At 38.9% G+C, this 12,705-nt stretch overlaps 1 protein-coding gene across 1 annotated transcript in view; it reads right to left on the reverse strand.

Moving 5' to 3' along the window:
- Window positions 1-6,459: 6,459 nt before the first annotated feature.
- The window catches only part of LOC144710865 (kinesin-like protein KIN-7D, chloroplastic), a 48,020-nt gene continuing 41,774 nt past the window's right edge, over window positions 6,460-12,705 (reverse strand). The window contains exons 16-23 of the mRNA XM_078584698.1: window positions 12,437-12,595; window positions 12,078-12,296; window positions 8,319-8,459; window positions 8,136-8,246; window positions 7,990-8,040; window positions 7,793-7,840; window positions 7,574-7,711; window positions 6,460-7,151 (exon numbers count right to left, since the gene is read on the reverse strand). Coding sequence (XP_078440824.1) covers window positions 6,612-7,151; window positions 7,574-7,711; window positions 7,793-7,840; window positions 7,990-8,040; window positions 8,136-8,246; window positions 8,319-8,459; window positions 12,078-12,296; window positions 12,437-12,595 — 1,407 coding nt within the window. The 3' untranslated portion in view covers window positions 6,460-6,611. The remainder of the gene's footprint in view (window positions 7,152-7,573; window positions 7,712-7,792; window positions 7,841-7,989; window positions 8,041-8,135; window positions 8,247-8,318; window positions 8,460-12,077; window positions 12,297-12,436; window positions 12,596-12,705) is intronic.

A 12,705-nucleotide genomic window follows, 5' to 3' on the forward strand; every position in this document is an offset into this window, starting at 1 on the left:
CAATTAATTTTAATATTACTATGTATTACATGTTCTACATGATCTTGAGTTGTAAAACAGATATACTACTTATATATGGTTGCAAAACAAACTTCCAATTTAACGTAAATCCCTTTTATCTTGCCATTCTTCGATCTGGTTTTCTCCTTAATGTGTTTCTCCGAAAGTGATTTAATTAATGCCTTTGATATTCTGATATTCCAACCAAGTTATCTTCTTGATGCCTCCCAAAAATGAAAAGATTCAAAATTCTCAAGAATATAATTAAATTTATAACAATTTTTTGTTCAAAGAAAACTCAAAATTTATCTAAACCACTAGAAGTTGATCTTATCAAATGCATTCTTGATAATGTGATTCCTCAATGGTTCTCTTTCTTTACATGTAAGTTCGTCAATAATTCATAAAATTATTCTTTCCAAACAATAATTCATAAAATTATTATGTTTTATTATTGATGCTATAAAAAACATGTTGATTTTTAGGGCCTTGATCTGGATGAAAAACTCAAAGCGATTTGCATGTGGAAGACTTAAATGGAATGATAACGACATCAATAAAACCATAACAAAATCACATGTGCACGGATTGCATTGGCGATTTCTTGGATCCTCGAGGGAGATTAGTTGAGCTTCTCATGTGTGCAACCTCTATATGTATCCATGCATTCCATGACACATCCTATCTTCTCCTCTACCTTAATGAGCTCAGTTGCTCCATTCACCCTCCATTGTCGTTACGTCGTCCTGATCACATCGGGAATGGAGTGGAGCTGAACGGGAGAAGGGAGAAGAAGGGGAAGGCCCGTGAAAAATTATGGCCTAGGTGAATTTCATTTAGGGCCTTCCCCTCTTTATACTATGTGAATATTTTTCATAAAACCCCCAAACTTTAAGTATATCTTACAATGTCCAAAAGACCATATGCGTGTGACCCTCAAGGTCCATGTATCAATTTAATTAATGACTCCATTGGCCCAATAACATTTATTGACACTCCAAATTAATTAAATATATATTCATATAGATTAATTAATGTCATATTGATTTAACCCAATTGATAGGTCGAGTCTCCAATCTGTTAGGTGCTAATCTACACCTCATGCTCTAGAAGACGCAAAGGAGAGTGCATTGACTCACTCTTAGAACCTGTCCACCATTGATTATCGTGTACGTATAGTTCCTCGTATACTTGACACTCTTAGGATGACTTAAGGTATGGTAAACTGTTATACCCTAATCAGTCATCCAAGTTAGTATTGATGTGCTCATAAATCATCAGAGCACTCTTCTATGATATATTACTAATGGATATTATGTGGCCGTCAAGCCAATCACACTACCATGTTTATTTAAGTTCATTGAATAAAATATTTGCGTTCATTATTATTCCGTGTGATGTTTATGATGAAGTCCATGAATACATGCAATGACTTAGTGAATTATGATGAGATCATAATACAGTGATCACTATTCTTTACACATGTATTCTAAATATTCCTATTTAATGGATAGTAGAGAAGGACATCTAATTAACCGGATAGAATAACACTAGTTGATCCTAATTATATGAAAAATACATCTGATCTTGTGGCTATTAGTGTGGCGACACTAAGGACAGATAGTGGATGCTCTTTGTAGAAAGAGTTCACTGAATTGATCCGTACGAATCCCTGAATGGTATTATACCTAAACTTCAATCAGGTTGATTCATGTCACGGTTGTATAAGTGATCCATTAACATGAGACACCAAGGATATCTCCTGAATGGATGACTACATTTTGACTACGACTTACGAGCCTCTAATCGTGGGATTCAAACAAGTCATAGCTCAGATGTAGTAAGAAGCTTACGGAGATGATTAAGTGGTCAAGACGAGATCATCCGCCCTTAGTAAAAAAGGAGATCGACTTAAGGAAGACAATGCAAAAAAATCCCTGGCCAGGGTAGTGAGGATATTGGAGAAGGAGTTATCCAATGATCCCCATTACACATCAGTACTAATCGAATGATGGAATAGGGTTTGACGATAAACCATACCCTAAGTCGTTCGAGAGTTTCACCCAGATGATGGATCATACATATACGGTAACTGCTGATGGTAAAAGGTTACATGAGAGAGTTCGAAACTACTCGATATCTTCTAGAGCACGAGGTGTAGCTTGGCACCCCACGGTATAATAACTTAACCTATTGATTGGGTTAAATCGATCCTTATTTAATTAATCTATATGTTGAAAATAAATAAGGTTGGTCAATAAATGTTATTGAGCCACTAAAGTTATTAACTAGAATGATACATGGGCCTAGAGGGTCACACGCACAAGATCATAAGGGCATTGGTGGATATATAAAGAGGGAAAGGGCTCTCATTTTAAGCACCCATGCAAGCGTGTAGGGTTTTTGAGAGAAACCTTAAAAGTGAAATATAGAGAGGGAAAGGGCTCTCATTTTAAGCACCCATGCAAGCCTAATTTGAGAGCCCCTCCCTTTCTCAACTCTCTTCTCCACTCATCCAAGGAGAGTGTCTTCATGGTGAGAAGATGTTCTAGATTTTCAAGACGAGTTGAAGAAGAAGATGTGGAGATCTAAGCGCCGAGTTATCGCGTAGATACTTCTAGAGGCCGGACGCGTGAATGGCTTCAAAACGATCTCAGAGCAGCAAATTCAAGGGTGGAATGAGTTTTCCAAAATGTACATTCAATGGTGATTTTAAAGATCGATTATGAATTGATCGACACACTTCCACATCCATGGAAACATGTTTTCTATGGACGAACCAAGGCACCGAACCCAACAATTACTACCTTGGCCAAGGACTTCATAACATCATCTTCCTTGAGTTGTCTCCTCTTATAGTGAGGGTGGACGATACCATTTTGACCACCTAATCATCTTCATGAAATTATTCATGCACCTATTTGTTTGGAAATCCCATGATTAGAGACTCGTATGTCATACTCAAAGTACAATTTTCCATCCACAAGATGTCTTATGTGTCTCAGGTCTAAGGGTCACTTACACAACTGTGACGTGAATCAACCTGATCGATAGTTTGCTATAATAAAATTTAGGGATTTGTACATATCAATTTAATAAATTATTTTGACTAAAGAACATCCTCTATCTATCCTTAGTGTCTCCACATTAATGGCTACGAGACCAGCCATACTCATCATATGAGTGATGCTAGATATTGCTATCTTATCTGGATACTTCAATGTCCTTCTTGAGTATTCTTCGAATAGGAATATTTAGAACAAATGCTTAAAGACTACTAATCTTTGTATTGCGATCTCATCATAATTCACTAAGTCTGATTAGGTATTCATGGACTTCATTATAAGTATCACACATGCACTATAATGAACATGTTCTATTAATGAACATGGAACACGATATGGAATGTGGGATTGGCTTGTTGGCAACATATATTTCTATCAAAACATATATGTTTAATGAAATCTCCTAAACTTGACTAAAAATCTCCACAAAATTGCATTATCAAAAAGTCACCAAATATACTTTTCCCCATATCTTCAAAGAAATTGCACTAAAATATATGATTCTATATCGTATGGGTCAATGTTGATGTTAGAAACAGTTTTTGTGTTGAAGAAGATCTAAAAAAGAACCACCAGATTTATTAAAAAGGAGAAGTTTCTCTCTTGCTTGTTATAGTGGACTTCTTCAAAGAGTGAGGAGCAAAAAAGGTTGAGGCTCCACAACACAAATAGTTTCAGAATCAGATGTCTTACTGCAAATATTGGGGATCTAGAAAATGTTTATATGTATTGAATAAAAAAAAGAGAGAGAAAATGGGACGTGGATAACCCTTAAATTTCAAATTGACATTATTACTATTTACCATTAATTTCAAGATCCATATATAACATTGAGAATGGTTGTTTACTCATGAATTTAAATTCAAAGAAATATTTTAAAATTTATTGTGTATACATCATATTACTTTATACATCCCAATAGTTAAATAAATTCTCCGCATTTAAGCTATATAAAAGGACCACTTAATTCATATTTAAATACCAAAAGTGGATCAATCCTAATTCATATTCATATTTTATTAGCCAAATGATGTCTGATAGACCTACTTATAGTACATTTTTCTCTGAATGTCTCCGAAATATTGGTTCTCCATGCACAGATTTAGCTTCTTAACCTACTGGTCAAACACCAAATTTCTTAATATATATGAAAGCAGTCATTTTAAACTTCATCCAATTCATCTATAAGTTACAAATTTGAAGACATGATGTCATGCATAATTTATAATATAACCGATCACATGTGACCTGATGTAAAATTCATTGACTGAGGGTTCACTTTTCATGATCCATAAAAACACTTCAAACATTAAGGATTTTCTTCAGAATTCATCATAACATATATAAGTTTAATCTTTATTATAATATCGACATTATAATTATAAAATAAACAGAAACGTTACCCACTATGATGTATTTTATTTTAGCATCTGTAGAACATGTAAGAATGAAGTCCAATCACCTAGTAACATGTCCAAATCTGATCATCAACGTGAAGAGTTGATTCCTACTGAAATCCACGCCCTTATTTTAGTGCATCCTTTTATTGTTTTACATTTAAATAATTTATATATTAGATTACCATGAAAAGATGCCCCAGACTTTAGGATACAAGGTTTTTACGATATGAGGGACCAATTTTAGGGATATGTTGGATACTTTGAGAATTTTGTGTCATTATTTTGAGTAAATATTAGCCATGCTCTTTGATATTACCGTGATGACTTTGCCATTGATATCTGCCCCTTACACTTGGTTGAATACAACAGTTTGAAGACCATTACATCCAACTATTACACATATTTGTGTTGTTTTGAAATTGGAAATCTGTAACATTTTGTGTAATTTCTGTAGGAATATAAAACAAAATTTAGTTTTTAGGGTTAAAAAAAGAAGTTACTAACAAGGGGGATTTAATATGATCAAATGACTAAAAAAATCACTGTAATAAGGAATGATGTTCTACTCAGCAAAACACTCCCTTATATTGGCGGTTTCAAAAAATTAATCTCTATGTATAAGAATTTTCAAAAAAATTCATATCATTAAATTACTCTTAAAAATAATAACATTTCTATCATTATGTATAAGTTATTTTCATCCATTGATAGATTTCATTTTATAGCTTCCCTTACTTATTCGATGGGTAAACTTATTTCATTTACTGATGATCTCATCCAGAGCCACCCTTGAATTGGTAATTTCGAATGAAAATCCATACATTCATTTTTTGTTACAAACATAATTTGTCAAGAAAATTAGAATGATATGAAAAAGTTATAGTTTTGAAATTTTATTCTCATATTTTTAATTGTAATTTTTCAAATTCTTGCGGTATCCTTATCAATATACTAACCCTAAATGTTATGTGTCCAATTCAACTACGTTAGCTTGTTATATTTATATGTATTGAAACATCCTCACAGTTAAAGGTTTTATCTTTTTTTCCTCCTTTCACGAAAAAGATTTAATGTTACCAATTTTAGATTTAAGATCCTCAAAAAGATTTAAGATGATCTCAATTTAATGTTACCTTTTTTATGCCTCATTCAGTTTTCATTAATTACACGTCAAATTAAAGTTCTAAATTTTCTCCGACTATACATAGTGTTTTATAAATTTTATTTCGTTTAAACAACTTCTTTATTATAGTGTAAATTAGTATTAATTCACCCACTATATTCAGTAAAATCTCAATTTATCACTGCTTTCTTTACACCTCATTCAATTTTCATTAATTTACGGCCATATTAAAGTTTCGAAATCTTTCTCCATCCAATTATTAGTCTTTCTAAATTTTGTGCGACTTAAATATTTTTTACTTTAGTGTAAATCAATAAAATTTCACTCATTCTATCTCAGCTTATAGTTCAATCTATCTTTACCATAATTACACTTAATATCTCTATATTTCACTCTTTTGAGAATGACAATAAATATATCTCTTATCTCAAACGGAATATCTTTTCTTACTTAAAGTCAAAGATCAAGGAGGAACATAGATTGTTGTCCGACTGGGGTATATCTTTCACTATATATAAACCCACAGTCAGATAATATATATCTAGTATTCATTACCATATTATACACTTGGAACCTCAATTTGACGGTAAATTTCATGAAGAGCCATCTATCCCTCTCTTTGGCTACAGTACACCTGATAAAGTAAGAACGTAATTTTTCTCATCTACATTTGATTTCGGAAACCATCTCAAAATTTAACATCGTGGGCATATGGGAAAGTAACTACCTTCATATAACCCCGCCATTAAGAAAGAATAAATCAGCTTTCCCATAATAAATTCAATGATTATCTATGTTGTTTTCCACAAGTAGTATTTCACCCAATTCCATCCCAAGTTCCAGCTAATTTCATTCTAAATTGATCCCACAGTTTCAGGAAAACAAGCAAATAGCAGTTATAATGCAAAATCAGACTAGATTTCAGAATACAAGGAGGAACCAAAGAAAAGTACGATATAATATTCAGATTAAGATAATATATACAAAAGAGAGGCAATGTGAGAAGGATTACCTGGGGGGGGGTCAGTCTCTAGACGGCTCCGGCGCGTCGTTATCCTGAGGCTTCTTAAGCTTGGCAACGGAGACCCACATGCCTGCCAACTCATTCTCCAGCTGAGCTTCCCTCTGCTGGGCCTCGTCCAGCTTCCTCTGGAGGTCAGCCTCTCGTCGAGCACTGTCCAGAAGCGCCGCCTCGAGGGCGGCGCTATTACCGGAGTCCCTCCGGGCTGTGGGGCCCACAACACAGTCTCGCCGACCGGCTGTCGAGTCCTGCCTCTTGGCAGGGTTGACCGGGTCTCGGCGGCCGGGCCGGGACGCAAGAGAGCCCCGGCGAGGCGGCTGGGTGGACCGGGTGGGAGCGGCCGCCTCGGCGGCGAGGCACTGGTTCTGGGCCATGAGCTTGGTGACCTCTTCGGAGAGGGCTTTGAGCTCGGCGCCTGCCGCAGACGCCAGACCTTTGGCATAGGCACATTCGTCTGCGAGTCTCTGGTTTCTGGCGTCTAAGTGGGTGTTATGTTCTGTAAGCTCTGCCGCATGCCTTCTCAGCTCCTCTAGTTCTGCTGCCTGAAAGGGAGAGGGAGAGGGAGAATTTGAGAGAAAACCGGCGTAGATAATGCAGGACAGGAAGAACGAGAGACGAACAAAGAAACACGGGCAGAGGGCGAGGGACAGATAGATGGATCGATAGGCGTAAAGACACGTACATAGAGGGTGAGAGACAGGGAGAGAGTGAGAGAGACGAAGAGAGAGGGAGAGAGAGATAGAGAGAAAGAGGGAGAGACGAAGAGAGAGGGAGAGAAACATAGAGTGAGGGAGAGAGAGAGATAGAGAGAACGAGGGAGATAGAGAGGGAGAGAGATATAGATAGAGAAAAAAAGTGAGAGAGGGAGAGATAGAGAGAGAGAGTGTGTGTGCGTACAAGGGAGGGAGAGAGAGAGAGACAGGTAGACATCCCAATGAAAGAGAGAGTAAGGGTGAAAACAAACCTGTGCCTGAATGATTGATTCATTGTATGCCTCGGTTAGGAGATCGGATGGCTTGGGGCGACGGTTGGCAGCTTTAAGCTCCTCGAGCTGTATAGAGAGAGATGCAACAACCTCTCGCAGACCGTTGCACTCGTGGACCTGGAAGCAAATATTAAATGATTGAGATATCTGTCCGCGTGTCTCGCAAGCAGATAAAAGAAGGTACTAGGAAGGCCTTACCTTCTGGGTTAGCTGATCTTGGATCACTCTGTTATCAGCTGTTTTAACCTGAAGAAGAAGCATCATCAACCATTCAACGAAGATCTACAACGCTTCCATTTTTTCAAATAAAATAATTATCACAAAAAATTGTTGATCCAATCCCAAAAAGAATCTATGATAAACACTCAGGATATGATGAACATGATCTAGAGTACCTCAAGTTCTAGGGTTTTCTCGTTCAATTGATCGAGCAACTCACTGTATGACTGATAAGGAAAACAAAACCAGAGAGATCAATACAGATGAAGTCAAACATCAAATAGTTAAAGAAAAGTTAAAGTTGCTGGAAGTGGTGGAGCACCTTATCTTGGTGATTTTTGTCAGTGATCATAGATCTCGATAACTGGGATTCAAGAGCTGATATCTGTCCGCTCTTGATCTTGATCTCTTTGCTGACCTCTGTAATCTCCATCTAGAGAAAAGAAAATTAAGAAAAAATTGTGAAATTAAGTGGAATAAAATTAAGGATAGTGATCGTCTTTACTTGAATGTGTTCATTCTTTGGGTTGTTTGCCAGATCATCAGAGAGGCGCTTCAAGACACTTGTATGCAATGCAACTTCTCCTGATAATTTCTTTGCATGCTCCCTCAGCAGCTCAGGGTGTACAGTGGAGTTCATGCTAGTCTGAGAATGCAGTGAATTCCAGTTAGACAAGCTCCTTGATAGCCACTATGTTTGACGCTATTTTAATCTTTTTAGACGCTATCTTCTGGCTTAAGGATCTTTTATTTGATTAAGATCGTTAAACACATTCAATCATGCAACCAGACAAAGAGGCTATACATCTTTTTTTGAAGAAAATAAGGAAGACCACCCGGAGCGGTGGTCAACCTGATGCTATTAAGAAATGAAATTGTGTACAAACCATATACAAACTGACCACAATGGTCTGCCATTCACCTCTCTCCAAACCAAAAAAGTATTAGCACCTTAACATCCTGATGGACATTCTCCATGGAAGCCTTCTTTCCCTTGAATACCACTTCATTACGGTGCAGCCATGTCGCCCATAGCACCGCAAGGAGTCTCCCCCAATCCAGCTTTGTCTTGTATCTTCCGTCACCAGTTGAGGCCCAAAATGCCTCATTGGAGGACACATCCGCAACCCCCAACTGTTGTGATGCCCATATTCCCTAGGCGAAGGGACTTGTGAAGAATAAGTGGGAGCAGTCTTCATCATCTCTAGCGCACAAAGGGCACTCTGTGGAAGCCGTCGGGACCCATCTCTTGCGTACGACTCTTGTAACTAATCGTCGCGGCCTCAACAACCAGCTGAAGAGCCTCACCTTGAGATGGATTTTTTGTTTCATCAACAAGGAGCATGTGGTGCTGATTGCTGAATCCTCCAGCGCCTCTCCTCTGATCTTCATATAGGCCTCTTTTACCGAAAAAGTTGTCCCTTGCCACATCCATCCATCCCGTGACTCCCTCGTCGGGCTAAGATGGAGAAGGACTTGTTGCATCTTCATGAACTCCGAAAACCGTGGCTCCAATAATGCCCCTATCATGATTCGATTCCAAGCTCCGTCCCAACACTCACCAGTGGTAGCATGAGAATGCGCTAGTGCAAAAAGTCTTCGGCATTCTAGTTTCAAGATGCCTTTATTGGACCAGTTATCGGTCCAAAATCGAAAATCAGCACCATCTCCCAATTTGGCGTCAAAGAACCCATGGATACACGGTATGGCTTGACGTAGACCCTGCCAAAATGGAGACTCCCCTCTAGTTTTCGCCCAACACCGCTCCCAATAAATTTCTGAGCCATATCTGTCCCTCAGGACATTCAAGACCAGGTCCTCTTCTGCTGATGCAAGCCTTACCACCTATTTGGTCAATAATGCCGAATTCATGGATTCCGGGAGGAGGACCCCCAAACCCCCCTGTTGCACGGGTCTGCATACTATGTTCCACGAGACCAGAGGCACCCCCTTGTGCTCTTCATGTTCATTGTCTCCCCAACAATCCATCCAAGTGTTTTTCCACACCTGTTGGCATCTTAAAGACCGAAACATAGAAAACTGGGATTGCTGAAAGCACCGATCTCAGCAGCACCAGGCGACCCCCTTTTGATAGCACTCTGTTCTCTCAGCCTTCCAATCTCCTCTCCATCTTCTCAATCACTGGTTGCCATTCTGCATTTAAAATACGTCTTCCTGTCAACGGAAGACCCAAATAGCTCATTGGGATTGACCCTCTAGGTGTGCCAAGAACACTAGCACATTGGGCCTCCTCCTCAACAAAAATCTGAACCCCACAAATGCCGACTTGGCTCGATGCAATTGTAGGCCTGAGAAGTCGAAAATAGATCTAATACTGTAGATAAAGTACGTGCCTCCTCTGCCGATCCTTCTATGAAAAATGTTGTGTCGTCTGCATACTGAAGTATGGGAATGCCAGCTAGATAACTCTCAGTCTGGAAGCCTCTTAGGAGGCCGTGCTCGCAGGCTCTGAGGGTGCAAGTAGCCAAAGTATCTACTGCTAGAACAAAAAATAGAGGTGCTAACGGGCAACCCTGTCTGACTTCCCTTTGTGGATGGATCCAACCTCCTTCATTTCCATTCACCGGGACTGAGAATGAGTGGGACGTAACACATCACCGCACGCAGGCCACCCATTCATCGGGGAAACCTCGTTTTTGCATAACGGACCAAAGAAATCTCCAGTCAAGATAATCATAGGCTTTGGAAAAATCAACTTTCCATAGGAAGCCCTTTGTCCCATCTCTCCTCCATGTTGATACAATCTCTCCTGCTACCACTGCTCCGTCCACTAATTGCCTCCCTGGAATGAATGCCGATTGAAATGGTCCAAGTAAGTCTCCAATTACCTTCTTTAACTGGTTGGCCAGCACTTTGGTGATGATGAGATAGATTGAGTTCGATAATGCAATGGGTCAAGAGGCTATACTTGAAAATAAATTTTTTTAAGTCAAGAGGGATGATCACCCACAAACGGTGAAACTGAATTTAATAATAAATATGAATATGAAATACATGACAGACTGACATGGTCTTCTTTCCATCATTCACTTCCTACTAAAACAGGATAAAATACTGATATGATCATGTATCCAGATCTTATATCTCAATAGGAAATCCAAGATATTCCATTCATCAATTCAAAACCAAACAAGAGAGAAAGAATAGAAGATGGACTGCCCTTGATGGACGAGTCCCCTCCAGAAAAAAAACCCTTCCTGTTTCTCGTTTTGCTCTCTTTCCAGAAAAAAATCCTCATTCCGGGGATCCACACACCATCTGATTCCACTTGTCAACTCAAAGACTGAGAGGTATATAATGGATTGGCCAAGAGCACCAATCACAGCAATACCAGACAGCCCCCTCTTGATAGCATGAAGCTCTGCCAGCCCTCTAGTTTCCTCTCTGACTATTCAATCACCAGAGTCAAATTCGTGTTTAAAAGCCTCCGCCTTGACAGGTAACCCCAAATAATGCGTGGGTAATGTCCCAATGAGCGTCCCTAGAGTCTCAGAGCATTGTACCTCTTCCTATGGTGATAAGCCCAAAATGTTCGACAAAAGGTCTAACAGCGTTCTCTTAATTCCCATGAGGCGTTCCCAGAGCCCTGCTAGTTTTGAATGCCAGCCAGAGAGTGGCTGCACCAGTCTTGACTGCGATGACCACCACTTCTCCACTTCCTCCTTGAACCCTTTCTGTCACCGCTAGGATTTGTTCATCTTGAATTATGTAGGCCTGCCCTCTTCCTCATGCCTGTGCCACAAAATGGGGGAATGGTCTGACAAAGTCCTTGGGAGTGAGCACACATCCGCCAGGGAATATTGTTCCAAAAGATAGACGAAGCATAGGAAATTGTCTATTCGGACTATGTATGGAGCATATGGAAGTGTAAACCCAGAGTATCAGCCACCAGCTCCGTTACCTCAATCCCGAGCATCAATATTTTTAAATTATAAAACCCTAAACTCCAAATCCTGAATCCTAACACCATAAAAACCCTGAACCCTAAACTCTAACCTCCAGAAAACTGAAGTCCAAAACTCTAAAATCAAAACAGTAGCTCTTAATCCTAGAACCACAAAACCATAAACCCTGAGTACATTTGATTCTGAAAACCCCAAACCCCAAACCCTAAAACAGAAACCCAAAATATCCCAAGTTCCAAAACTCTAAACTCCAAACTCTAAACCGTAAATCCCTAAAATGTAAAACCCTCGAGTCCTAACAACCCAAAACTATCACCTTTGGCTCATGAATCACATACCTGAGGTTTTTCCAGAATGGAGTAATGGTCATTAGCACCAACATACTCCCGTCCCATCTCCATGAGCTGATTAGATGAAACCAAAGGAGTTGATGTTGCAAGCTCTACAGGTGCACTTGTATGCTCTGATTGTGATGTTAATGGGGATGCAAATGATTTTGAGCCGCTAGATTTGTCACCATCTGGCCAGGGCAGTGCTGCTGTACTGTTGTCTTTTTTCTGTAAGAGATAAAGAAGAGTAAGTTTTTTTTCTCAACTACCTGTAATGTCTCGATTACAGTTAAAAAGAAAGTAACAGATGTCGAAAAATATTGTAATCTAATCAGGTACCAAAAAAACATGGCGTTAATAATTCTTACCCGATGTTTGAACCAATTTAAAAGGCCATTCTTTCTGCTCTTCTTCTCATCCTTATTGACGCCATCGACAGACTCTGTGTACACTTCCGCTGGAACAAAAACCTCAATTTCTTCTTCATCTAGTATCATCTCTCTTCTTCTGTATGGGAGATAAGCGAGCTGCATGTTTAACCAAACCACTATAAGATAATATTTTTAAATAAACAAGGACCGTGATGACTAGAAAACAGAAAATATACTAGAGAAGAACAAATATTATCTTTTGTCAA

The sequence above is a fragment of the Wolffia australiana genome, chromosome 13 (genome assembly GCF_029677425.1).
Source record: "Wolffia australiana isolate 7733 chromosome 13, ASM2967742v1".
Taxonomy (NCBI): domain Eukaryota; kingdom Viridiplantae; phylum Streptophyta; class Magnoliopsida; order Alismatales; family Araceae; genus Wolffia; species Wolffia australiana.